The sequence below is a fragment of the Cebidichthys violaceus genome, unplaced genomic scaffold, assembly GCF_023349555.1.
Source record: "Cebidichthys violaceus isolate CVI_PGR_0920_01 unplaced genomic scaffold, fCebVio1.0.p SCAF_117, whole genome shotgun sequence".
NCBI lineage: Eukaryota > Metazoa > Chordata > Actinopteri > Perciformes > Stichaeidae > Cebidichthys > Cebidichthys violaceus.
In genome coordinates this window covers 396824-424474 of record NW_027176282.1, presented here as the reverse complement: position 1 = coordinate 424474, position 27651 = coordinate 396824, and the positions used below count along the sequence as shown (strand labels likewise).

General features: G+C 41.8%; 1 protein-coding gene across 1 annotated transcript in view; it reads right to left on the bottom strand.

The window, feature by feature from the left end:
* Window positions 1-240: 240 nt before the first annotated feature.
* The window catches only part of LOC137868550 (novel protein similar to human membrane-associated guanylate kinase-related (MAGI-3) (MAGI-3)), an 80975-nt gene continuing 53564 nt past the window's right edge, over window positions 241-27651 (bottom strand). The window contains exon 2 of the mRNA XM_068705393.1: window positions 241-438. Within this exon, the coding sequence (XP_068561494.1) occupies window positions 257-438 (182 nt within the window). The 3' untranslated portion in view covers window positions 241-256. The remainder of the gene's footprint in view (window positions 439-27651) is intronic.

Sequence of the window (27651 nt, the reverse complement as noted above, 5' to 3'; positions counted from 1 at the left end):
TAAAATAAGTTACATGGGGGTTAGAGAGATGTCCTTGATCGGGTTGCTATGGTGACACTGAAGTATGTGTGTGTGTGTGTGTGACAGAGCGCTGTGAGAGGATGAAAACGCATGAGTGCAGTGAGCAGCTGTGTGCATTTGTGAGTGTGGAGTGTGTATACAAACCTGTGTAGCGTAATAGAAAGAGAACACTAGTGGGTTGCTTTTTCAGCTGTGTGACGGATGAAGAACATCCTCATTGTTCCCATAAGGTGCTTCAGATGAAAACACATATGCACTGAAAGTAGGTTATACTGTAAATTTCTGCAGTTGTGTACTTACAGGGGATGGTGCGTAGGTAGAGGTTGTCCCGTATGATCTGTTGGAGCTTGTGGTCCAGCGAGCCCTTCTGAAACTGCAGACTGAGGTAGTGGCGCAGGTCCGTGTTCAATACTTTACCTGCAAAGACAAAGACAGAGGCAGCGAGGGTCAATAAAAACATGGCGGTGCTCTCTCTGAGGGGAAGGAAATCTATCCAAGTGACATGTACCCTCACAAAGTGATCAATACCACAGAGTCAGATCAAACTGTTTTTATACTTGACAAAGCGGTTACCCTTTTAGAGCATAGGTGTTTAATTTCCAGGTATTTTCACAGATATTGAGTGCTTAACATCATGATATGGATTCCATTCTGAGGGATTTTACTGCATTTCTACATAATTCCATAATAAATACATTCAGTTAAATTCAGTTCCAAACTATTTTATTTATGCAATGAATAAATAAAATATTTATTAAAAATAAATATGTATTATTATTTATAATAATAATAAATAATATAATACTATTTATTATTAAATAATAATATTATTTAATATTATTAGTATTTAATACTTTAACACTTTAACACAGTTAAAGGCAGTGCAAGCAACAATAATATGAAAACATAGAATACAAGCCACATGTTGAGTACAAACTGATACATAAAAGGAAACATTGCCAAATGAATGGTTGGTAATTTCACATCTGGTTCTATTAAAGTGCAGAGGCCACAGTTATCCTATGTTAAAAACCATCACCTTTCTCATCAAAAATGTGCTTAACTGTTTTGTTGGATGATATATTGCCATTCAAGACTGATATAGTGATATTATATTAGCATAATAACGCAATTACACCCTTTAGAAGAGCGATGAACTTTTAATTTCTAAGAATATTCAGACATTGGAATTGGAATGTGAAAAATCAAAATCTACCTATAAAGTGAGAAGTCTTGGTGGGAGGTATCCATAAATCGTACGTAAAAATGCTGGAGGTCATGTAAATGTATTGTGTGAAAAGTTGATAACGTATTTATCGTGACAGGCCTAGCTCCGGGTGCATTTCTTCAGATTGTGTGACCCTCGTTCTTGTAAGCAGGTCAAATAAATGAAACCCTCTCAAAGCCCTTTGGATAAACTCAAAACTCACGGTGATCAGAACAGATATTTTTGGCACACAAGGTTTTCATAGTTGCAATATTATCCACAGCTTTATACATGCAGTATACGCCTGTACAGTATGACCACCTGCTCTGTCTAGCTGAGAGCTTAAATCTTAGTTGATTCACCTTTTAATTCCTGTTTGATCCCTAAGGGGAGATTGTAGCTGAGGGGGAGGACGAAGGTTAAACAGATTTTTATAAACTCTGATCCTTTCTGTTAAATCCATTTCAATCATTAAGGGTAAATGGAGATTTAGGGTACATGAGCGGAATATTTGACCTAGAAACACTTCAGAATATGCCGAGGAATAGAGAGCATGACGCTGTAGAAGAGTATTTTGCGTACTGAGTGAAGACAGCTTGTTAAAAATAGCAAGAACAAACTGGACTGAGATGAATTCTTTGTCATCACTAGCTTCATTCTTCTGAAGCAACAAATCTGAAATCCAAACTGCTAAGTGACAGATGATGGGATGCCGCACACTCCACTTGTCTCTACAGTTTCAACAATCTCACACGGGCCTTAAAAACTTTTTTACCAAAGATGCGCAATGCCGCAACCTCAAAAGTGAGGCACCAGAGAAAATCTGAAAAGATTTCGCCTTTGCTCTCAACTCCCAGAAGCCTTTGTAAAAAAACAAAATAAAGCAAGTTCATGCAAAGTTTGAGGCAGAGGAAGACTTCAGAGTCGTCATACACAAGCAGGAAAGAAAAGTTTTTCTCTGAAAGAACATGATGAGGAATTTGGAAAACAGGAAGAGATCTTCGGTGTCTGTCTGCCCTGAGCTTCAGTGTGAGCTTCATCTCTTGACAGATGGGGGAAAGCAGGCTTTGAAACAGTTTGACTACAGAGAAGTAATCAGTTTTTTCCCCATTTCTCTCCCCTATTCTTTCCTCGTCTCTCTTTCCCTCTCTGTTGCACACACAGACCAAAATCTGCTCAGCATGATTCCTCTCTGCATTGCTATGAATACCAATCAGCGGGACTAAAGATGAGCTCTTGCCACTGTAGATGTACTGTATGAGCTAATGGAGAGACGCACTTGACTACAGAGGGGTAATAGAATAATCATGAGCTCTAGGAATATTTCAGCAAGTTTTCTCAACGCTCAAAATCCTCTTTTTCCTGCTCAAGTCGTCGACAGAAACCATCATTACTGTGACCACGCACGCCACAGAGGTCCTATTATTTTGTGCTCTAAACTTACTCTCGCTCCCAGTTTTGGAGGCAGTTGTTGACTCACATCAAAATGCCCCTCATGTCCACAGGCCCCCGCCGCCATCTGACACTGTTTTAGGAGCAGTCCTCCCGACGGGCCTGGCTTTTCAGAATAAAAGGTTGCATCGTTCTCCATCTGCCTGTCCAAAGAGGGCTGCATCACAGCTGGTCTCGCAGAAAAACAGACTGAGACTGGGGAACAAATGCCTAATCTGGCAACTTCATCTGAAAACTGTCCCAAGAATATTCTTTTTGTTAAAATTCAGCTCACGCACAAGGCAATTAATAGGGAAACATGGCTGTACATATGCTTTCAGTAAGTGATGTAGCAAACAAACGAGGATTCAAATCAATAAAATAGCCTCATCTTCAAGCCACAACATGCAAAGCTTTGGCAATTAAACCCTACAATAAATAAAATACATTCATCGATCATCAAATCCTGGATTTAGGCAAAGCTAAACACTCCTTTCAGTGGTATGTCAACTGTTCACACTGTTCAAAGTGATGTACACAATAAATACTGAGGCATAGTATTTTCTGTCAATATGTCAACAGCAAGAACTCCAAGGATAAGTGTACAGTGGATAAAATCTTTCAAATGCATGATTCTTGCATGGATATTTCAGCCTTATGAAGTAAATGACTCAGAAAATAGAAAGTCAGAAATGAACACCTGCTATGCTAGCTGATAACGTTTTAGAACAATATACATTGAATGTCTTGGTTATTCATCTTCGAATTTAAGGGTCTTCAAATATATATTTTTTGTCTGCCTTGTGCTATGAGTTTCTTTTTAGCCATTTTCCTTGTCTTCTTTGAGAGCTCAGGCTGGTACAGCATTCAATAATACTGCGGGCCTGTGAAGCCCGTTGAGACTTTGCATGTAATACTGGGCTTTTTACCAGGTTATATGCTAGGTTTTGATCTTTTCTCATTCTCAAAATCTCCCTGAGCACTAGCCAATCACATCAAATATTACTCTACGCACGGAGCCCTTAATTGTAGGCTAAAAACTTTGCATTTGTGATGATGAAACTCTCTCTTTGATGATGAAAGACTGGTAACATCTTCTTACAGTTGTCAAGGGCTCGCTGTAATTAACACACATGCGCACATCATGCCCCGACCATCAGTAGCAAACAGTCCTCAGCAGTAGATGCTTGCGGCTGTATAGTAGAGCTACCAGGTTTGAATGTGTCTGACTGTAAGACAGTAGAGCAAGCTTGCTCAGTCACACTTCACTGGATAAATAAATGGTTTGATCGGTTCATTGCGGTACAAGTACAGTGTGGCCTTTGTGGCTTCCTGGGTCCTGTCAGAGACTGTTAGTGAGGCTGTGTCACATCAGAGGTCCTCATTCCTTCTCCCCACAGATAACACGACTATTGTAGCAAGCCTCATTTTTCTGTGACAGGGGACTCAATGGACTCTATTGTGCGCCATCGGCAAACCACTCACTTGTAGCTAACTTCTCTACCGCCAGCCAAGATGGTTGGTGGATTATGAGACAATGGGCACAGAAATGCAAAAGGGTTCCACCGCTTCTCCTACGTAGGAGCAAGACACACATTGATATTTACCCTATTTTCGTTGTTTTTATGTCTCTTTGTAGTCATTTTGTGTATCTTTGTGGTCATTTTTTTTATTTTTGTAGTTATTTTGTGTCACTTTGAAATTGTTTGTCTTTTGTAGTCGATTTGTCTCTTTGTGGCCATTCGGTTTCTCTTTGTGTTCATTCTGTGTTTCTTTGAGGTTTTGCCCCTCTTCATAATCTCTTTGTTGTCTCTTCGTCTCTTCACAGCTGCTTTGCATCTCCTTGTAGTCGTTTTGGACTGCTTTTAGTTGTTTTGTGTCTCTTTGTAGTCACGTGTCTCTTTGAGGTTTTAGCCCTTTTCATAGTCTTTTTGTCTCTTTAAAGCTGTTTTGCATCCATTTGTATTTGTTTTGGCCACTTTGTCTTATTTATGTGTCTCTTTGTAGTCGTTTTATGTTTCTTTGAGGTCATTTTGAATCTCTTCCTGGTTTGTACGTATATTTTTGAGTGACATGTTGTAGGTGAAAGCCAGGGAGGCCCGTTCAGTAATCCATTCATGGCCAGGAAAATGAAAATACCCCAATTTCTTTCATTACTCATTTCATTCCACTGTGATTGCAGTCAATGTGATGGCAGAAATGACCCCTAATTTATTTCTTGTCAGTTGTATCATGAGCTATATTCTCAGGCTTCCTCCAAATTAGATGAGATTAGACTAATCAAACGACCGGTTCCCTTTAAGTGAAGCTGTTGCTTTACGCTCAACTCGTCCAAAGATCCTCTGCTCTCCTCTGTCATTTTTGCATGAAGTGACGGCAGAGGATGTGTCAGAAAAGAGCAAGGTCGCCCACGGGAATCCTTCAGCAGCGAGTTGCCATTTCACCTGACATCAGCAGTGCTGCTCTTCTCAAAAACTGGAGGCTCAGAGAAAATGTCTGTAGTGACGGTAGCAGTGCCTGGCACCCCTAGTGAAGCGACAGACTGTTAACATCCTCACTTAGACCAACACCTCACTCAGAAGCCACAGAATTAGATTAACACTCCAAGCTCAAGACATAACTCTCCCTCACACACACAAGCACATGTCAAGCATCCGTTTGAAGAGATTTGTTCTGTGAATGTTATTATGCACTTGTTGAGTTTGTGAAAATTATTACATAAGATTGTAGTACTGATAACACATCATGTCATTTTTAACTGTATTGAGACCACTGTAAGCCATAAAAAAAATAAAAATAAATCCAATATTATTTTTTGGTGGCACTCTAGCTTTCCCTCAATTTGCCTCATCTACTTTTATTAAACCAGTCACTTACCAGAACTCGTGGAGCAGAGGTTTAAATTGGCTGCTGTCAATCACATGTTTGAATTTGTAAAATTACTTTATCTAGGTACTAATCAATTTTAATTATTTAAAATTATTATTATTAATCTAAACTGCACATTCTAATACATTATTTAATTGTAATGGAATTACAAGTTAGAGTGCAAGTTTTCCGATTAGACAACTCTGAATAAAAATACCTGCATCATGCTTCCTAACCATCAAGAAAACATGGAATAATTGAGTAGTTCAATGATTTTTGGGAAATACACATTTTTGCTTTCTTGCTGAGAGTTAAAGAGCAAATTTTCAGGGTCATACTTGTATTTTGGGTTTCTACTAGACCGCGGTGACATGCTTTAATATTCAAAAAACATATTATTTTTCTGATACTGTCTGTCAGAATATACCTGTATTTACCCTCTGTCTGAAACGCTCCATTTTAGAGCCTGTCTCTTTAAGCCTCCCTCGTGGAAAAGCTCAGTCTGCTCTGATTGGCTTGAGCAATAAATATTGTGCAAGGGTAAAGTTCTCAAGCCGTGGTGGAGACAGGCCCACTGCCAATGTCCCCGCTAAGGCCTTAAGCCCTGCACTCTAAGGAAAAATGTAACTTACCTCGCCCAGTAAATGGTTGTGAGAGGCTGTAAGGGCTTGAAATGGTATAAATAAGACTGAGGCAGCACTTTGTTACGACATATGATGTTCAACGTCACAACATGTTATGGGCAATTGTGGGTTTTTATTTTCTATTTTTTTACTTCCTGATTCAAACGTCTTCCAGGATCTTGCGTTACGAGATGAGGTTATTTTCAAATAATCTATTTACAAAATTTTGTCAAAACAGCTACAATAAAATAAATGGTTGATGGATAAACCAGGTGTGTAGCAGTCTCTGCTTGAATTCCTCTGATTTCATGTTCCATTTTAAAAAATCCTTAATGTTTCTGCGTGAATTTAATATGCCATGCTGCCATCTCTTTGTTAACCTTTTTTTATGTCTCTGTCTTACACTGGTAACCCCGTGTTTGATGTCACAACACTATGAACTGTGGGTAACTTCCTAAGGCAAAGTCTGCAAGAATGTGGAATGAGGGGCTCAAAATGTCTGCGAGAGAGCCATAAAGGACTCGACTATTTGACAGTGGGACAGCCATAAGCCTCTGGAGTGCGTTTTCGCAAAGTCTGTGATCGTGGAGATTGGGATTGGGCCAAACTCAGATGGGTTTGCTGTATATTCTAATAAACCTGCATGTGACATACGAAGGGGAACCAAATCTAAATTGCTTGTTGAATAGCATGTTTTCTGATCTCGACAGACATTTTTTTCACAGTTTGTGGGTTGGTAACTCAAGATACCCAAATGTATGTGAATAAGCATAAATCATAAGATAGATACCATCTACAATTTGTTATTAAGATATTGCATGTTGTTGGTTTAATCCAAAACAAAAAAATGTTAAGAGGACATGTTGCTTTATAGAGGGGTTAAATGCTGTTAAATTACTATTTATTGGCCCGGAGCAGTAACATTCCTCCTGTTTCCAGTCTTTATGCTATGCTAAGCTAACTCTCCCGAAACGATTGCTTTAGGGAGCATTGCTGTGCAAGGATTTTCTTTTTTTTTAATCCTCTTGATCGGTCCCAGTGAAATGTGAGCAAACGCATGGTGTGTATTGCGACATTTCATTCTGAGGCATTCTCCCAGAGGCATGCGGGACGTCCACAGGGAGGTCATTAGCTCTGTTGTCTGTCTGTTAATTACCAGTCTTCAGAATAGGGAATGTGTCGTCAGGTCTGCTGCTGTCCCCCGACACCTTTCTCGGTGCACTAGGTCACCTCATGGAAAGACTAAAGGCAGGAATTCCACATTTAGACAAAAGACATTTGGAAAGTCACGTTGGTACACATGTGTGCCTCGAATGTGTATGTGAAGACTGCAATCTCTCACGTACATTAAACTGAACACCTTCCTGTCTTTTTTTCTCTACATAATATATACCCGCGGGACATCCAGACACTTGCTGTAATACAACATGCAGTATATGCTTTAATCCAAAGATATATACAAATCCAAAGATATATACTGTGCAATTAAGTAGAGGAGGAACAGATCTGTCAGAATTTACTTTATAGAAAAGGGAAGGTTTGTTATTTACTGTTAAAAGTAGCTATTTATTTTACAAACTCACTACTTTTAAACCCATAAACCTCATTGACCTACTAGTGGGTCAGCTTTTAAAAACTTACAGCATGCTGAGAAGCTAAATATCAGAAGTCCCACAAATTAAACAACAAAAATACATTCTTTATAATTGCCCCCACATACGGACACAAGTGAGGATTTTCTAATGTAATTTGGAAGAGGGTTGCACAATTGCGGTCACGGTTAAAGGAAACCAAGAAATGAACAGCGGCCTCTGTTTGATGTTTTTTTTACACGTCCAACCATCTCTGCCTCTGCAGACTTTGTGGCTCCATGGCAACTTCACAATACTTCTTCATTAAGAGTCACAATTCATACGGCCACTAGAGGGCTTTGTCACTTAAATGTAAGCATATGTTATTTTGGGGTTTATGCAGTCATTGTTCACAAGAGGAGAGTCTCTAAATGTTGTTAAAAACCCACATAATTGTATTTCAAATTAAGTAGAGATCCCAGAGTTTTTGGGGAAGTGTGTTTAAAATGAGGGAGTCTTGTTGGTTTGAATATTTGACATCATATAGCTTCAATTAGAGGTGACCAACGGTGAAACTACATCAGCTTGACAACCGCTATTTCCATACTGTTTGTATAGCTGTAGCCTTCTCTTTAATATCTCTGGGTGTATAGACAGTCTCTTTAATGCAGCAGCATTTAGGTCATATTTTATGATATTTAAAAGTTGACTTTTCGTAGACAAAATTGCATATCAGTGAGCTGGATTGATTTATGGCAATATTGGATCTTTATATAATTTCTGGATTGACTCAATGAAGTACCTTGTGGTATTGACTTTGCTGGCTTAACCAGGAACAGCTATTTCTTTTACTTTCCCCTGTATGTATGTGATTCATGATTTTAAGAAGCCAGTCAGTGCAGTGAGCTGAATATCCCTGACAACCCAACTCCCACCAGGCTTCTGAAGATGTCTAGAGGATTGTCACAATGTTGTGATATGAAATTAAACTATATTAGGTGAGACTGTAGAGGATTTATCCATTTCGCCCAACCGTTGCATCAATAACACATTAGAAGAAGCTATCTAAATTAAAGTTAATTACATATATTTTCTTGTAACTTCCGTGAAGACATTTTTTCACAGTACTGTGTATTGTGTCAATTACTGCTGCAGAAAACAAAGTTTCTAATAGAAATAAAAAAAAAAAATGCACGAATAACTGAGTGAATACTCATCATAAGCATGTAACCTGAGCACTGTAAAGCGTTACCCAAAACAACAGGGCATGCTATACTATACTACTATACTTGTTTTTGGCCTGCTCTGCCTCTCTGGATGCCTCTACATTTGAAAATTTCACCCCGGGCTACTTCTTACACTCTGTGCCTTTAAATCCTTCTCTCTAATGCTCTCCTTCACCTATACTCGCAGGCAGGCAGATGCTACTGTAGCCCCTCACCGTTGGCCTCCCTCTCCATCCATCATGTAGTGTAGGACAGGTCACCAGCGGCCTCTTCCTCAGGCTCCCCTCTTCCCCTGTGGCACTCAGTCAAACAAGGCCTGCTAAGGGCACCACCACCTGCAAGACCTCTGGTTTGGCTACTCTCATCACTCTCCTGGCCTGACAGCTACGACCCCCCCCCCCCCACTCCCCACTCCACCACTACCCTCACACCTCAACCATCCTGCTCTCTAACCTTGCAGCTTCCCGTGGCCAATTTAGGGGACAGAAATTGCCTCAAGGCACCTTTGAGCGTGGAGTTTAATTTTTCAGATAGCTGCCCGTCAGATTGGGATCCTGGGGCATCGCACTGACTCTGCTGATAGAAGCAGAGACTGTGAGCGGTGCCCCATAAGCCTGGCTTATAATCTCACACCTCATGCAGCACCGTCCGTGGAATTCTCTTCACAACGGCTGGAGAGTTTCTGCATTAGAGGAGCGGAGCGGCTCGCCTGATTGGCCACTGTGTAGCTGCTTTCCCAGTCCGTCTGCTTGGCTGGACGGCTACAGAGCTATGTAAAGTTAAACAGGCATTTGGTCTCACACGCCCAAATCTCTCTCTACACACTGTCCCTTCACCTCATTTTAGCAGTCGGACAGAGTCTGGCATAAGAGTCTGGCATAAGTGGCTTAAAAGGGTGAACTAAAAGAAAGAGGGAAAAAAAAAAAAAAAAATGCTGCAAGGTGATTTGATTTGTTTTAGATTTTCTGATGTTGGCATGACTTCCGCAAATCATTCCAAGATGATGTTTAATTATTACTGACTGCATGTCTTTGTGAGACAGGGACACACACAAAGGCAGTGTGTAGACTGAAAGTGTGTTGCTGTTGTACCTTTAGTAAATAAAACCTCCAATATGTCATAACATTTTGGAGTGAAAATATTATATAATGAATTGGAATGCATTATGCGACTACTTTATAAAAGTCAGATATTTGCAATATACAATGAGTATCTATTGTCTTTCATCATAATAAATGCAGCAGTGGAAAAAAAGATGAAATGCCTTTCAACCAACACTGGAAGCGACATAGGTCAGAGCCACAGCCCCCCTGACGACAAATCCCCCCTCATATGATCATAGTATGACATCATTTCCAGCCCACCGATCTCACAAACACAGTTCACAGAGACATCTGCCTCCGCATAAAAGTTAACTAACCATATGTCCTCCACTCCTCTCCTCTACGCTGCTACACCCCCTCCCCTCTGTCCATCACCACTCAGGAGATGGAGGGATGACCTTCCTTCCTGTAAAGTGAAGGCGAGATCAGCCCAACTCAGCAGAACTGCAGAGGTGGGTGGCGGGCTGGGGTGTGCGAATTAAAGGCATCAACAGCAGGAGTGCCAGAGCTACTGTGGCAATGTGAGGGGAAGGAAGAAAGTCCTGGTCCCATGAGAGACAGAGAGATGGGGGGGGGAGGAAAGAGAAAGGAAGGAGGAAGAAAGTGCGAGAAGCGTTGGTGAGAGGAAGGAGGAGTGTTGCCCTGCAGGTGCTGAGTCACGCCGACGCTCTATCTCGCGCTGTTTTCGCGTCTCTTCACTTTTTTGTTTCTCGATTCTCGATCTCTCTTTTCACTGTCTCATACTCCTCTACAGTCTGGCTCCTCTCCATTTCACATTTCTTCTTCTACCCTCTCTTTAATGAGCAGTCTATGGGCCATGCCTCTGTTCTATCATTAATGTGGTCTGTGTAAGAAGGAGACAGCTGCAGAATGCAATCGCAGACACAGGGACACAAACACACTTCACATCCCATGCGGGTCCTCATTTAGCATCCGGCTCAAAACCTCATAATGAGACAGCATTTATCCATCCGACCAACGTTTGCACAACATTGATAGAAAAAAAATTAACTTTGCTCTCATTCGCTGCGAGTGCGGAAGTAACAGTTACGTACACCTAAATCTGCAGAATTTTTATTCACTGGGGACAAAATTGGGAAAACTAGCAACAACATAAAGAGTCCACAGCCATGCTAATGGATTTTTGAGGCTGATGCTTGCACAGTAGCAGTGAATCCATTCAATTGTCAAGTACATTTTTTAAATTTTTTTAAATTTTTTTTAATTTCAATTAACTGGTTTGGAACCAATTTGGTCAGAAGTTGGTCCTATAGGATTGCATGGCTGTAGTCCGCCAGTAAACAGAGTAGAAGTAGAGGTTGTGAACCAGAAACAAAACACGTAGGCTTGGCCATCCGAACCATTTACGAGAGAAAATGGAGGAATTCACTTCATTTAGGAACATTTTTAATTTGCACGTTATGGGAATATCTGAGAAGACATCAACAGTGGAAAAAGCTGATCAGTTATGCGAGTTACAATTTTGCTAAATCAGAATTGATTTAAAAACCATTTCCCTTGATCCATTTATTGCATCAACTCTTTTTTCGACAAAGGCAAAAAATACTTTATTAAAAGAAGTAATGTAGTTGTTTTTTTTGCCACTGGGGAAGTTTATCGAATTTTGCCGTTTCATAATTTTTTTTCTAATGAGAAACTTAAAATGGGCATGAAACAAATGAATGGAAACATGGCTAAGGACAATGCTATAATGCTGATATTAAGCACACTATGCTTCACTGTCGTAGATTGGCATGTCAGCACGCTAACATTTGCTAATTAGCACTAAACCCAAAGTTAGGCGGCTGATGGGAAAATGCCAGACTTTCTGTAGACACTGGATGAAAAATAGAAATAATCAAAGTGATCAGTCTACAATTTATCCTGAAGGGGACATAAATGTGACAACTAAATGACATGGCAATCCATCCAACAGCTGCTGGGACATTTCACTCAAAACCACAAACGTCAACCTCATGGTGGCGCTGGAGGAAAAGTTAGGTTATCACCAAAGTCAGCAGGATTCATCCTCAGGGAAGCATGAATGGCTGTATAGGATTTCATGGCAATCCATCTGATACTTGGTAAGATTTTCTGTTGCTAGATTGACTAAAAATGCAAGTTAAACTGCCACTGTGAGGAACACACAGGCCTCTCCTGCGATATTTAACAGCAGGCCAGACAGTTTTTTATGTATTTTGGATTTGACCGGCATGTTTGATCAATAAGCATCACCCGATTGCTTTCTCCAGTCAAATAAATCTGTGCACCCATCTTGTACTGTGCATGTTGTTTTGATTTCTGAATAATCTTACTAAACTGAATCTTGACAGTCTCGCTGGCATCAGAGCGCTCTTGTTTGTTTATTGTTCCCAAATTAATCTGATTCATTCAGCTTTTCTTCCAATCCACGCATTCCCCTCTGGTCATGCGCAGCCTCTCGGCTCTACGCCACTCAGCTCTACACCACTCAGCTTGGGAACCACCGGTGTAATCGACGTGCATTTCTTATTCGCCCCCTCTCTCCACTCCTAGCTGTTTCACATGCAAAACTACATCTGGCACAAATGCATGCAAGCACTGTTTCTGCTGGGGAGAGAGAAATGAGTTTTCGAGTATAATCTACGAAAACAAGTGTGACTCAAGTGAGCCGTGTTGTTCTTCGCTTGTGGGAGGGTTTGGCTAATCCTAAACTTTTTGTCAAATCATGTCTCCATAAAAGAGAAGTCCTGTTTTTTTTTGTGGAGCAAGAACTCGGCCAGACGTATTCAATTATTGAAAGCGGGAGAAAACAGTAAGAAGGAGAATGTATTAGCCACTGAAATGAGGTGGAAGCCGACCAACATGCTGAGGCAGTCAGGAAGACACGAGACAAAAGCCTGGATCCTAATCTCCCTCACATCTGCCTCAGACCTAATGGCACGGTCTGTTTTTCTCCTTACATTTCCACACCAGGGCTGTGTGAACACAAGCAGCTTGTGCAGGGAAACATGCTAGCTAACACTGAGTGGGAAACGCAGCAGCAAGACCTTAAACAGGCTCCACTAAGGGCTGCTTTGAATGCTGCATAACAAAATCTGTGCATTACTGCAGCTACAGAGCTCACCCGACATTCCTTTTGATGTTTGATGAGTCTGCAATGGACAAAAAAATGGGCTGAGTCACCCTTAACTCAAGATGGTCGTCGAGTGCCGTAGTCTGCAGCTTTGCCATTAATCCTGCCAGCCGCCAGGGAATGATGAGAGAAATATGGGCCATCTATCGCAGGCATCTTCCTCAACGGCGGCAGATAGGAGTCAAACTACAAAGTGCTCGTTAAATGCAGGCCGCCGCAGAGAGGACGGGAATCAGGGGAATCTCTGGCCCGCCGTCTCTCTCTCTCTCTCTCTCTCTCTCTCTCTCTCTCTCTCTCTCTCTCTCTCTCTCTCTCTCTCTCTCTCCTCTCTCTCTCTCTCTCTCTCTCTGTGTGTGAGGTGTTTAAGTGACTGACAGACTGAGAGATCGAAGGTTCGTTTTTATTAATTCAACCACACGCACACCCAAGCAAAGATAAGCTTGAAATAGAAGCGTAATTGTTGCTGTGGTGATGAGATGTGCAAGTCTCGTTGTTTTTCAGACAGCAGCCACCTCGCCAGATTTTGCAGAGGAAGAAAGGGAAAGAGAGCAAGACGGTGTGTGTGTGTGCCAGATCAGAGAGATGTGTGTCACTCAGCACTCTCAACTGTTGTATTCTAGATCATTACTGTGTGCTATCATTAAAAGAAACTTCCCGAGGTCTGGACGGAAGGAGAAGTCAATCTCGATGCGTTTGTCGTCGTTCAAAGACTCGGCGGGGAACAAAAGGTGCAGCTCACCGCCTAATTCTACTCTCCAGGCTAGGACTCCTCGACCACTCTCTCTTTTATCACCGCTGCTTCCTGTTAAAGGGGAAGGTCATAATATCTGCGCCGCCTGAAATGCCAGTGCATCGGCTACAATACCATGAATTTCATTGTCGAGTGAGCAAAGAGCATCCTGGGGGCAACAGGGCATCTTATGAAAGTGCATTGTGCTGAGAGAGCACGACACACACGTGCGTTTCACCTCTTACACACAGTGTCCAGTTATCCAACAGTCCTTGACAGTGATTATATCAGCTACAACACATATGCATGTGTATTTGTGATTTTGACAGTTTAGTGGTTAGGAAGAATGTTGAAGTTTAAGGGAGAAGTTAAGGCAAAAATATTATTACTCCACACTACAGTATACTACACTTCAACACTATTTAGCTCCCATAGCCGTCTTCATTCAGACTAGTAGAAAAAAAACATCCAAAATACATATTTATTATTTTGTATATTTGTATCTGTAGATTTCTCCTAAATTCCCTAAAAGTTAGCATTTGCATATCTAAAAATAACATGTAAACTAAAAAAAATGGTTGCCCTTATTTGAGAAATCAACTGGGATTCATGGTGATATCTATTAGTTTTCAGTTCAGTTATTCACTGAGTAAGTTCCTGCAAATGGAAATTTGCAATACATATCTTGTAAGGCTGTTTTCTCAAAATGAGTTTTCCCTCAGACTCTGAGCCAGAAAACTTCACTTCAGTAACTCTTACATTCACCAAACCTTCCAATTTCATCCCTATCTGTATTGTGAAGGATTTTACAGAGGGGATTGTTCCTATATCATTCGGAACCTGATTTATATACAGTAACAACATATTCTCAAAAACATGGCAAAGATGGATTGTTTTTTATGGCTGTTGACAGTATTTTCGGCTTTATTGAGTGATAAAAAGAGATATGGAAATCCCCCTCTGTAAAACCCCTGGACTCTAATATGAATGACACAAGAATTTTGAACCTGGCTTTATCCAATGTTCACATTTCTGTTCTGGAAAATCTATGCAAATTAGAACATATTTAATAAGTTAATGCCTCTAATGCATATTTAATAATATATAATTAATTTATATATTCATAAATGGGATTTCAAATTTAGGATATCTACTGTTTGTGCTATCCATAAGATGTCTCGTTATGCTGATTTGATTGCAGTATTGCAGGGTGTGCTCATCCAATATACAGTACAAGGAACATAATCATCCTGTGGATAATCATGCAAATTAAAGCCAGAATATGCTTAACATAAAACTTTAAATAACACAGAAGAGGAGGAGTAAGAAAAACAAATGTTCGTGAAACTTCTTGAACATCTGTACATGTAATGTTCTGCAGCTGTGTGCATTCAGCAAATGCAATGTAATGTGCGGCTGAGGGAGCACTGAGGTGAGGAGTTCATGATGAGGTATCCCGAGGATAATGATGGCAATTCCAATAACTCTCCTTTGCTCACTGCACACCCACTCGCTCACCGTGCAGAATCTTAATCCTGGGCTCTAATCCTGCTGACTGAGAGGACCCAGAGAGCCATTTATAACAATGCAAGTCAGAAAGATGACAGCACGGAATACATCCCCACGGTGTTTATGACAGGACACCCAGATTACATCGGCTCCGACACGGGGAAAATAACTAAAGTGGAACACAGCTACATGCCAGCCCATGTTGTTTTATGTTGCAAACTGCCATTACGCCTTTGAGTCATTGCCTGCCTCATGTATGAGATCTTAGTGTTGCATTTGTCACAGAAATCGACCTCCTGCACTGTGAACGGAATGAACGACGTGTCGGCAATCGGCATCCCGCCAGGATGTTAAACAGGCAGAGCGAAACAGTGGTGGAGAGACTTCGTCACAGGAGACAACAGCCCCTGCTGATTAGACTGTGGAGGTGTGTTCCTGTGTCTGCAGTCGGGGAATTAACCGCTCACCTCCATCATGAGGCCACATTGGCTATAGCTGCCGTTTTGCAGCCGGGAAACTGAATGTGCTGCACTCCTAATTGGCAAAAGGCTGAAGGGAGTTTGAAGAATTGCAGGGTTTGGGTGTTGAGGGATGGAGGCTCTGTTGGTGGCTCTCTGGAAAAAAAACTGTCTCTGTGAAGCAAAAAGTAGCCAGACAGCTGGGAGCGCCAAACTTCCTCGGGCCCTCGAAACACAAATGTTGTATGCATATAATGTATGTATTCATGTATGTATGCACCCAGGTAGGGTCATTGTTTGACTGTGTTCCCTTTGCAGAGGTAATATGAGGTGAGCTTTGGTTTCAGTATCAAACCTCAATATTTTGTTTGTATTGTCCTCAGCAACTGCGAAAGTTTTTGGGCAAAGTTTTTGTGTGGCTTGAACCACATTTAACTTTAGAGAACTTCTTCTACAAACTGGTTTTGTATTGTAGGAAAAAAAACATCTTCATATTTCTGAAGGAAAGATATTGAAAAAAGCATAATGTTGGTTTATTTGTTCTGAACCTCGGGGATAACACCGGCACAGACACTTTAAAGTGATAGTCAGCCCAAAGAGTGCATATTTTTTAAGCTTCCTGACAGTGCATTGTTTTTACAATTCAATGAGTTTTCAGAGCGTTGGTTTTTTTTTTACATTTTGTCTGGATAATCAAAAGATCTTGCTGAGGGCAGTTTTCAGAACTACTTTCTCCTTAATAAAAATCCCCATTAAATTGTTGATGTGGGGTTTGTGGAACATCCTGAGTGAAAAAAAGAGATCTTCCATAAAAATCACCTTAAATAGCAGCAGATAATATTTTCATTATCAATTCATCTGCTGAATATTTTCTTGGTTAAACGATTCATCCTTCTGCTTATAAAATATGTGAATATATGTCCATCACAACTTTCCAAAGCTGAAAAAAGCTTATTATCTCCAACCAACAATCTTAAAGTCAAATATATTCGCTTAACCATTACATTACAAGACAGACGAAAGCAGCAAATACTCACATTTGAGGAGCTGCTAAGAAATGACTCAAACAATGAATCGACTCTCATCGGAACACATACTCATACAACCAAAACCATCTACATAGGTAAGTTAGCAAATATGTTTTTTTTTCGTAATCTGGGTGAACTAACCCTTGAGACTTGTTTTAATCAACTACCCTTTGCATGGATACAAAGCAAAGAGAGAAAAAGGATAGAAGTTCTCAGAAATCCAGTTAGCGTACAAACGTAGGGCTGTTGTGATGCCTGCTGTATATAGGTTCTGGGGTTGACCCTCAACTCACTCGACGGAGGAGAGATGTCCTGCTTCAGACAAGGAGCACGGGGAAATCAGTCGTGTGCTTTGGGGGTGGGGGGTGGGGGGCAAGAGGGGCTGAGAGGGGCCAGATACGGAGAGAGTCTGCTGCAGAGGCCGAGGGATTTCTGCCAGTTGTGTTGACACTTACTAGGCGAGAAGTCAATGGAGAGACAAGCATGGAGGGTACGCTTTGACATGTCTGTGGCACACAGACATGTCAAACACGCACACACACACACACACACACACACACACACACACACACACACACACACGCTGTCAGGACAGAAGGGAGCATGAGTCAGCACACCCTGGAGTTGAACGAAAGAGGAGGCAACAACACGCGAGGAGGGCCAGAGAGGAGAGGCTGTTAGTGATGGCCCGGGGAGGTCGACAGTCCCCATGACGACCCGCATGACAACCTGGCTCAGGTGTGTGCCGTGACCGGTTACTAATCTTGCATAGGTCGTTCACAACAAAGGGGGAGAGACTCTACATGAGCATGAACAGCTCTAAATGCACAAATCATACACAAGCATTATTTTGGCAAGGAGTCCTCACATTTGGAGTAAACTCTGAAAGAGTTGTTGTTTCACAGCATGAACTTTATTATTATGACAACAACAGAAACTATTAGAGGATAGTGAATATTGAATAGCAAACTTTGAAATATAGAACCTAAATATCTAAAAATGATTGCCTATAAAATATTTGCTATGCCATTTCACTGAACTGAAACTTCTGGCAGCTGATGTCAACACAGCCAACATCAACTCATAATTGACTCATCAATTAATCCGTTCATCTGGAAAATGTCAAGGAAAAATGCATCCGTGTCTTCAAATTGCTTGTTTGTCCAAAATTAATTTACAACAATTGAAATAAAGAAAAGCAGCTGGAACCAGCGACTGAAAAAAATATTGAAATGATTAATTCATTATTGAAATTGTTGATCATTTCCTGTTGATCAACTATTTAATTTATCGACTAACCGCTACTCTATCACTTCTGCTGATATATCTGTCGATCTCTGATATATGAAACCATATATATATATATATATATATATATATATATATATATATATACACATTTAAACATACATGTACATGTAATCCCTGAACAAACCACAAATGAGGCGACACGCAGCAGCAGTCTGTGAAGTAGAAACAATGAGTTTTCATAACCTCTCTAAACCAGTGTCACTGCACAAGACAGACAAATCTATTTTTTCTCCCTCATTTGCACTTGGCCAGTTCAAAAAGCATGCAAATCCATTGCAGCCTGAATCCCTGCTCCGCAGTCCACAGTACACTCAACAACAACACATACATTGATTGTGGAAGACAAGACAACCTCAGGTATGTGCACGTCGAGCAGAAAGCAGCAGGGAGAAGAGAAGAAAAAAAAGAGAGACCACGTCTTTCCTGCAGACAAATTACGTAACAGACAGACTATGTTATCCTGACCAGAGGTAAGGCATCTCAGGCAGGATGTCTGCTGAGCAAGTGGATCATGATGTAACGTGATGGATCTCCGGGGAGACGCGGAGTGAGGATGTTGGGGGCTGCCATTTCTCAGACAGCAACCATGCACTGAAGCAGGGATGCGGGACAAATGTGGCGCACACGTTCACGCGCATGCAAACGCAGCCGTGCCGACATGTGAAACCACATGACCTCTCTTCTATTGCATTCCATTGGTTTTCTCATGGATCTTTGTATATATTTAGATTTGGTTGTTACCTTGGAAACAATCACTACTTGAGGTCCAAGAAATATACTATAATCTTTACACTGACGCTATACATACAGCCTATAACACTCTTAATAATAAACTCAACCTGAAGACAATAATACTTAAAACAAAATTAAATAATTATTATTATAATGAAATCAAAAATGTTGTATACAAAACAATACATGACAGATTTGTGACTTAACTGGACAAATATTCATGATAACAATAATACTAAAATACCAATATATTTAAAATTGTATACCTGCAGATATCTTCAGCAATTGACAGCGGCATCCCTCGTAGTGTCAACACACACGCACAAACACAGGTGCGCGCACACACACACACACACACACACACACACACACACACACACACACACACACACACACACACACACACACACACACACACACACAAACACACACCTTCCTCTTTCTACGGTAGCTGTGGTACACAGAGGGCAGACAGAAAATCCTCACTCTTGATTCATTCCAAACCTTGGACCTTTCCAATAATCACATCCAGACGAGCGCTCGACACCCAGGATGATCACAGCTCTAATCCCCATACTCATGTGGGGTAAAGCTACCAATTGTTGCAGTAGAGTAATTGCTCTGCATAGTAATTATCCTCCATAAACACTGATGGCTACATGCCCCCCCGAAGAACCAGCTGTAATTATTTCCTTTGAAAGGGAATTTTTCATTGCCTTAAATGAAACCACTTAGTGCATGGTAACTTTTAAGGTTTTGCCATTGTATAATGAGGGGATATTCTTGTTAAATGGAGCCTTGGAAGGCTTTCTTTTGAAAGGCTGGCATTGGTTTCGAAAGAGTGTGAGAGTGAGAATGAGAGTGAGAGAGAAAGAGAAAGAGAAAGAGAGAGGGGCACGGAAGTGGAAAGAAAGTTTAGCGTCATTTCAAGGTTGCGGTGTATCCTATCCACCTGCGAAGCTCCATTGACCACATCGCTCTTCATGGGCTATAAACAACGAACTAACAATTGCTTGCTGGCCCCACAAACACACACACACACACACACACACACACACACACACACACACACACACACACACACACACACCTGTATTCATACACTAATACCTCCCTCTAATGTATTCTGCGATGGCAGCATGACATATGCTGACACCTCCATATAAATCCTGAGAGCATAGACCAAATCAGACATTAGCCTCTGTCTGTAGCTCCAACAAAAGCACACTGGGGCCATCTTCAAGCAAATCCAATGGTGAGTTTTAAAAAAAAGCGAGGATAAATCAAGCTGTCAAAGATTTTGCGTCGACCTGCAAACTGACAGATTAAAATAGTCTCTGTGTCGACAAAAGCTTTGCCAATACTCTGTAGACAGCTCTGCCACCCACTCTCCATGGTTCAACAGCACCGCACCGACCACGCGAGCCACCCCTCTACCTAAAGAGAGAGCACGCCACCCCCAAATCAATTAGAGCTGAATTATGCTGTTTGAGGACGTTTATTTATCTCCGCCAATATCCACAAGGAAAGACCGTAGGGTTTTTTTGAGGACAATGATTAATTTAATCAAGTGTGAGTGAGCTTTCTCCAAAAATCATGCCGCTCCGACAGATAATCCGCTTTCCCTGAAACATTTCCAACAGGATTAGCCCCCGAGGGAAGCCTGGATGCGTTTTACAGGGGAGAGAGAGAGAGAGAGAGAGAGAGAGAGAGAGAGAGAGAGAGAGAGAGAGGGAGGCAGAGAAAGGAAGAGAGAGGGAAAGGAAATAAATGGAGAGAGGAAGACAGAGAGAGGGAGATACAGAGAGGAGAAAGACAGTGAGACAGACAGATGGAGATGGAGATATATGGAGGGAGGCAGAATCGAGGGAAAGGTTGGAGAACAAGACACAGGGGGAAAAAATGGTTGAAAAAAGGAAAAACTAAATCAAAATATATGACGATAGATTAGATTCAGTTTATAAAAGGGTGTGGGATGAAGGCATGAAGTGACTAAGTATAACCATTTCCTCCGTAAAACTTCAATCCTAACTGGACCAGTTGAGCTGCTCACTTTCCCAGCAGTGAGTGTAGTGGTCTGGTGTTTCAACTTGTGGCAAAGTGCTGCTGCCTATATGCTATATGTGTATAAATCAGTGGCGAGGATCAGACTGGGACAGACACATGGCAGACGAGAAGGGTTTACATCTGCTGTCCTGAAAAATGCATCCCAAATGCAGTTTTGTATTTTGGTGTATTTTGACTTGATCCAACTTTTTTCCATCTCGTTGGGGGGGATTTTCATGTCCCGAGAGCTTGTAGAAACATTCTTGTAAACCCCTTGTTGAATTAAAAAAGAATGCTTTACAATGTGAAAACTAGGCAGTTCTTCGAAATTCTAGAAAAGGTGACGTTGTTTTTCATCTCACAGCAACATTATGTTCCCTAACCTAGAAGCTGTATCATAGTCTGGTGTACGTTTACATATAGACATGTCTACTCTGCTGCTATTTAGAACACCCCATGTCATTTTACCATGTCATTTTGTCTCCAAATGCTCTTGTCACCCGCTATCAAATGTTATCCGCCAACAGAGTTGGTGTTATCAGCCTCATAGACAAGGGTTAGCAGGGTCCTGCTACACCTACTAGTAGCTTCATAAGGCCCTTATCATCTATTTACATGGTTGACCATCAATACAAATCAAACACAAACACTGGACTTTCACACAAGTGACCACTGCTCTTGTCTTGTGTGAAGCCAGGTTAACATTGGCTTATTTTACAATAATTTTGCTACATAACACAAACGTAAAGTTACGTAGGTTAAGCAGACTTATTTTAAACCAAACCACTGTTTCCTGAACCTAACCAGGTTGTTTTTGTTTCCTAAACCTAAAGTTTCTTTTGTTTCGATCCACAACATGAAGTTTCTTTTTCACAACATGATAGGTGCGGTTGACCCATGATAATCGGCTGATAACATTTAAATTGGATGCACCGTTTCTATTTTTGTTCCATTCTTATTTTAGTCAATGCACCTCTTCTATTTCTGTAACTTTCTACACTTATCTGGACTTATCTCTGTCCCTGCACTGCTGCAACAACCACATTTCTCCCGCTGGGAACCAAATAAAGGTTTACCTTATCTTATCTTAAGAAAAGAGATGGAATGAAGCCATATCAATGAAATAAATAAATAAATAATGAAACTACAGAGTGCTTATAGGCAAATGACCCTCAAAAAGAGGCAGCATGAATCAGAAATGCGGATTAAAGTTGAAATAGAAAGAAGGTGGAGCTGAGCTGAAATGCCGTCACAGCAGCTTCAGCAGCAGCTCGTTCAGTAGCCTACAAGGCGTTCTCACAATGAAAGCTATGGCGGTTTGCTGAATGTAACATTTCTGAATGGCATTGCAATCTCGAGAGTCTCTCAAAGCTTACGCAGCCCTCCAAAGTCAGCCTCTGGCCGGATATTTCGACTTCCTATTTAAAATCTGCGTTGCGCCAAGCTCGAGGTTACAACTGCCAATGGGGGGGAAGCGCTGAACCACACTGAAAGCTGTAGCCTTTGATTAAGCTCCTCTATTCCAAGCCTAATGCCCTGGCCTTGAATTATTCACCAAGTTGGTGGGGAAGGGTTGTGCATGCTACAAGCTTGCTAAGTGTGTTAGCCTAAAAAAACATAATGCAATAAAGCTCATCCATGCATAATGGATGGAAGACCGGGGCTCGGTGCTCTCTGTCGTGGGAAGACAGAATTAGAGAGAGACGGGATCAGAGGGACGCAGCTCAACGACGACGCTGCCAAATCGAGGCCGCCGTCCTCCCATGCCAGGGCACTCTCCGACCACAGCCCCTCCCCTTTTATCTGCCGCTGTCTTTTTCTATCTGTCCAGCGGAGCTTTAGCACAGCTTCTTTCAATTTCAAGGGAAACGATAAGTGGAGGACATCACTACACAAGAATTAGGAAGTCGACGACGGTCACAGCGGAGTAAGGACAGCCCAGGAAGAGTTTACATTCAGGATCTTGGGAGGGGGTTTGTTTAAGTTATTTAGCCACCTTAAGCGGGACCATAATGAATTTTATTGGTTATAATTAATTATAATACACCAAGATAAGGATCTCTGTGTCACATGATTGCATGCGGCGTATTGCGCAATCAACACCACTCTGGTTTTAGCATGCCAGCGCAGCTCTCCCTCCCCACAGTTAAGGAGCTGATTGTCCCTGGGGTGTTGCATGTGCGGGCTCATTTATCACTTCCTGTGTATAGCGACGCTTTAATAGTCTAATTCACACCTTCAGAATCCATCATACTCACTGTGAAGGCTTCACAAACCTGAAATATTCAAGGTTACACAGTCATGAAGAGGAGATTTGAATCAAACTCAAATCTCAACTGTTCATTTCAGCTGGATAATTTTTAGCGGACATTTTTCAGTGCGCAGAGAAGAGGAAGAGATGGAAACGAAGGACGTCTCAAGCCAAGCCAGGCAAAACTTCCAAGCATACAAGGCTCAGTCCAAAATGAAAGTCATACTGGAAAATTAGGATTAGGATGACAAGTAATGCAGAGTTTTCTTGTTTTAGCTTAGCGAGCACTGAGCTACGATATGGCAACCAAGGTGGGAGGAGGGTGTTATTTGCATATTGGAGAGCTACTGAGGAGGCAGCATGTTGTGTTAATAAGCCAGCAGAGGCAGGATGCTACTCAGTATGCTCTTCACATTCTTTATTTAACTAAAGAAATCAGTTTGACTTACAGCATTAGTGAAGTCGTGGCTGCGGTTCAAAAGTATTCACGCGGACATTGTGTTTGATACAAGTGTCCTTGAGGTCCTGCTCAATTTAACATAACCAGATCACTCATTGCTTTCGATAAAAAGCCCAAATTTATACACTTAAAACGCGACTTTCCTTTTTTCAACCTAATTCCCGTTAAATTAAATATCCTGAAAGAAAAATAAAGCCTTCAAGAGAACCATTTTGTCTAAAATAGTCCCCCAGTTCCAGCCTGAAGGTCGGCTCGAAAAAATAAAAAAGAGTCTTTTATGCACACAGATACAGTGTGTAAATAAACTGCTAAAACCAAGAGAACCAACCAGAGTGCTGTTAAGCATGCATAAGCCCTTGGAATTAGTCTTCCTGATCTGCCTTGGATGACAGCCGTTCATGCAGGCAGAATATGATATGAGAGCATATCACCACAACACAGACTGTTCCCTCATGTCAACTCATCCTCTCCACACAAAAAACCCAACTCTGGCATCGTTCGCTCATTATTCAGCACCGCCACGAACACGTAAACTCCTCAAAGATGTGGAATTAATACTGTCGCTGGGCCACAACTGAATGGTTCTCAAGCGTTGTTCATGATTGGCTGTTATCAAGACATCCTGCCTTCGATGTTGCAACAGTAAATTTCCTCGGAGACTCTTCGGAGCTCCTCCACTGTTCTGTTCACCACCTGACAGCATGTAAATGGCTTCAGGATTCATTACTCGCCGTGTCTCATAAACCACGTCTTTGTCTTCTTCTTTTTTTACAGTTGACTTAGCATTGATGGTGCAGCGTTTAAAAACATCCAGTAAAACCCCTTGTAAATATAAAACTGAAGAGGAAAGCGGTAGATTGAACACAATGGAAGTGCTGTCTAAATCAAATATCAAGAGCTTATTCCTGTGTATTTGTCAAGCCTATAAATGCAACAGATTATTGGCTCTTGTGTTCCCCTGCAGTGGTTCCAACAACAAACACAGACTATCGTACAATAAAAACAAATGAGTCAGTGTTCCTAAGTGGAGACAGTCTAGTTGGATTGAAGGGGTCTCTCGGCACTCTTGCAGCAGGGATAAGTGGGAAGTGGGAGGAGGAACCGACCCGTCGAGTTCAGAGCAAAAGACCACCCGTGTTTTTGCCCACTGTGGTACTGATGCTGCCAGACAGATAGGATTGCCACGGTGCACGATGTGTGTCACCGACACTTGCGGGTGTGTGGTATTGGAAGCTGGTGTGTTGTCCTGGTCCACAGCTCGGGGGCTGAGGAGTCACACACACACACACACACACACACACACACACACACACACACACACACACACACACACACACACACACACACACACACACACACACACACACACACACACACACACAAAGATTTGGGTCATTCGCTGTGTGTGTTCATCTGTGCTTGTGCATTATCCACCGCAAAGTTATGCTTCTTGAGTACGCATGTAGAGTAGCATTTTTAACATGTGGCCTTTGCGTGTCCTCATGAGCGTGTGGGCCTGCTACGGGGCCATGACACAGCTTGTCATCTTGCCACAGCAAGAGCTTGGATGCCCTGAGAATATAGCTGCGGGAGAAGAAACAAGATGTCATAGTGTAGCAAATATTTACTCCCTGCGCTATCGGTCAGATGCCTATTTAAAGAAGAAAAGGAAGAACCCCCTCTTCAACTTCCTGCTTGTCTTGCACCTGAAACATTTAAAAAGACTGACATTCTGTGCAATGTGTCAGGAGTGAGGCATAATTAAAGTGTATCTAGAGTGGCGATCCATTAAAATGATAGCAGGCAATCTCGCAAGCCAGCAGGTGCTGTGGTCAAAGCAATTGACCTGAGATTATTGAGGTGTGATGCAGCAAGAGGGCTGACAGCCTACTGGAAAAAGAAAAGGTCCCCAGCAGAGACAGATTGTCATCCTGTTAGTGTTTACTGTGTTCATTAAAAAAAAGGTCTCTCTTCACGGTCTATTGGCCATAAAGCAACATGGAAGAGCAAGATGTGTGTGTGTTGTGTGTGTGTGTGTGTGTGTGTGTGTGTGTGTGTGTGTGTGTGTGTGTGTGTGTGTGTGTGTGTGTGGGGGGGGGGGGGGGGGGGGGGGGGGGGGGGGGGGGGGATGACTGGGTAGAGAGAAAGAGTGAAAACAACTGAGAGAAGAAGACTTGTTTATTCTCACACTGTGTCATCATCTGTGAATGTGTGGTTGTGAGGAAGAGGCAGAAACTGACAAGAGTGAGAAAAACAGGCTTTGAACACAAGCGTATAAAGCAGATAGAATGGGTTGATCATAATGTTTTTGCCTGGGTATAATATGTGTTTTAACATTACATTTGAAATTGCATGTCACAAACTGGTGATCATATGCATGTCTGTCTAGCAGATGTTCTCTCTGAATGGTGCATGAGCCGGCTCTTGTGTTACAGTGTGAACCGGAGAATCGTTGATACAGCATGTGGGAAAAATGCGTTTTTAGAATTAATGTTCATCTTCTGAACGTGTTAAAAGGAGCACCAAAAGTAATCTGCTGGTTTATGTGATGTGCCACATGTGACACAAGCAGCGGTCTCCTTGGTGAAAGTCCTGTGTTTGTTTGACCCATTCAAACTCTGCTTCCACCCCACCCAACACAGACTTTCTTGCTCTTTATACTATGTCAGTTGCTCTGACCAAGTTATTGGGTGCCTCGGTATCAGACCCCAAAGGGGCACTGACCGAGCATCTGTATTTGACGAGTTGGGAATGAAAACGGGTTGGTTGGAACACCTCCCAACTTCTAGACCACAGAAATGGGCCATTACAGAGTTGTCCGTTTCACAGCCAAAAATGTTGGTGTCAGAAAGTGTCATTTTGGAAGATAGCGAGCAAAACAAGTGCTAACAGAGAGAAAAGATCTTTCTGTGGTCCGAAAACTGAACAGTTCCAAGACCTTGACAGAGAAACATGCAAGTATGTGACTGAAAAAACAAATGCCTCTGATCAGAGCTGTAATTGACCTGAAAGATTTAAAAATCTCAATGGAATGTTGATTCTCTCTGATGTGGTAAAATCGAAATGAAAAGAATTAGAAATGCCAGAAGGCTAGAGTCTGTCGTGTTTACTGTATTTTTGCTTCGTGGATAGTGAGAAGATGTCAAGGTAGTGTGAAGTTTACATTACTTCCTGCATGCCCTTATGGCATGTGTTAAATGTATTTCTTTCCTCATAAAATAAGACATTGACTTAAAATATTTTGAAACAATATTGGCAGGAATGTGAATTCTTAACTCACATTCACATTCCTGCAAGATACAAACAAAATGGGGAGCTGCTCATCAATACATTGCTCTATAACTCAACTAAGGGTCAAAAACTCCACAGGCTGCTTTTAAATGCATGTAAACATGCCTGCTTCCATTAATCAAAGTGGTTTTATTCAAACAGAAAACATTGAAAATATGATGTAAAAAAAAAAATCATGACAATGTTTCGCCCGCTTACTAATCACAAGCTCTGATGTTACCAGAAGTGATGGCTTTTTTCACACTAGTGCAACGATTCAAATATTTGGACGGAGGTGCCAGGTTCGTGTTGATCAAGCCCGAGGCTGACTTTGGTGAGGAAGCTGAAGGCGTGAGCGACAGGCTACTTTACTCTTAGAGACATGAGCTGTGTCCCTCTGTTGCCCGATGCACCCCTCTTTTTGGCACTGTGGCACAACCATGTCCGTTCGTAGGACACGGCACACAATATGACGGCAGAGGTAGGGAGTAAAGGACGATACGGCTCCTCGTCAGTTGTCCGTCAAAGTTCGGCATCCTCCCACCCCCATCCCCTCCAGACTACTCTCACCACGACTGCAAACAACCCCCCCTCCCTCCTTCCCTCAAAGCCTCGCTCCTCCCCTCCACCATGACCTTCTCTCTCTAGCCGCCGTCTCCACTGCGAGGCAGATCGTCCCCATGTGATAGTG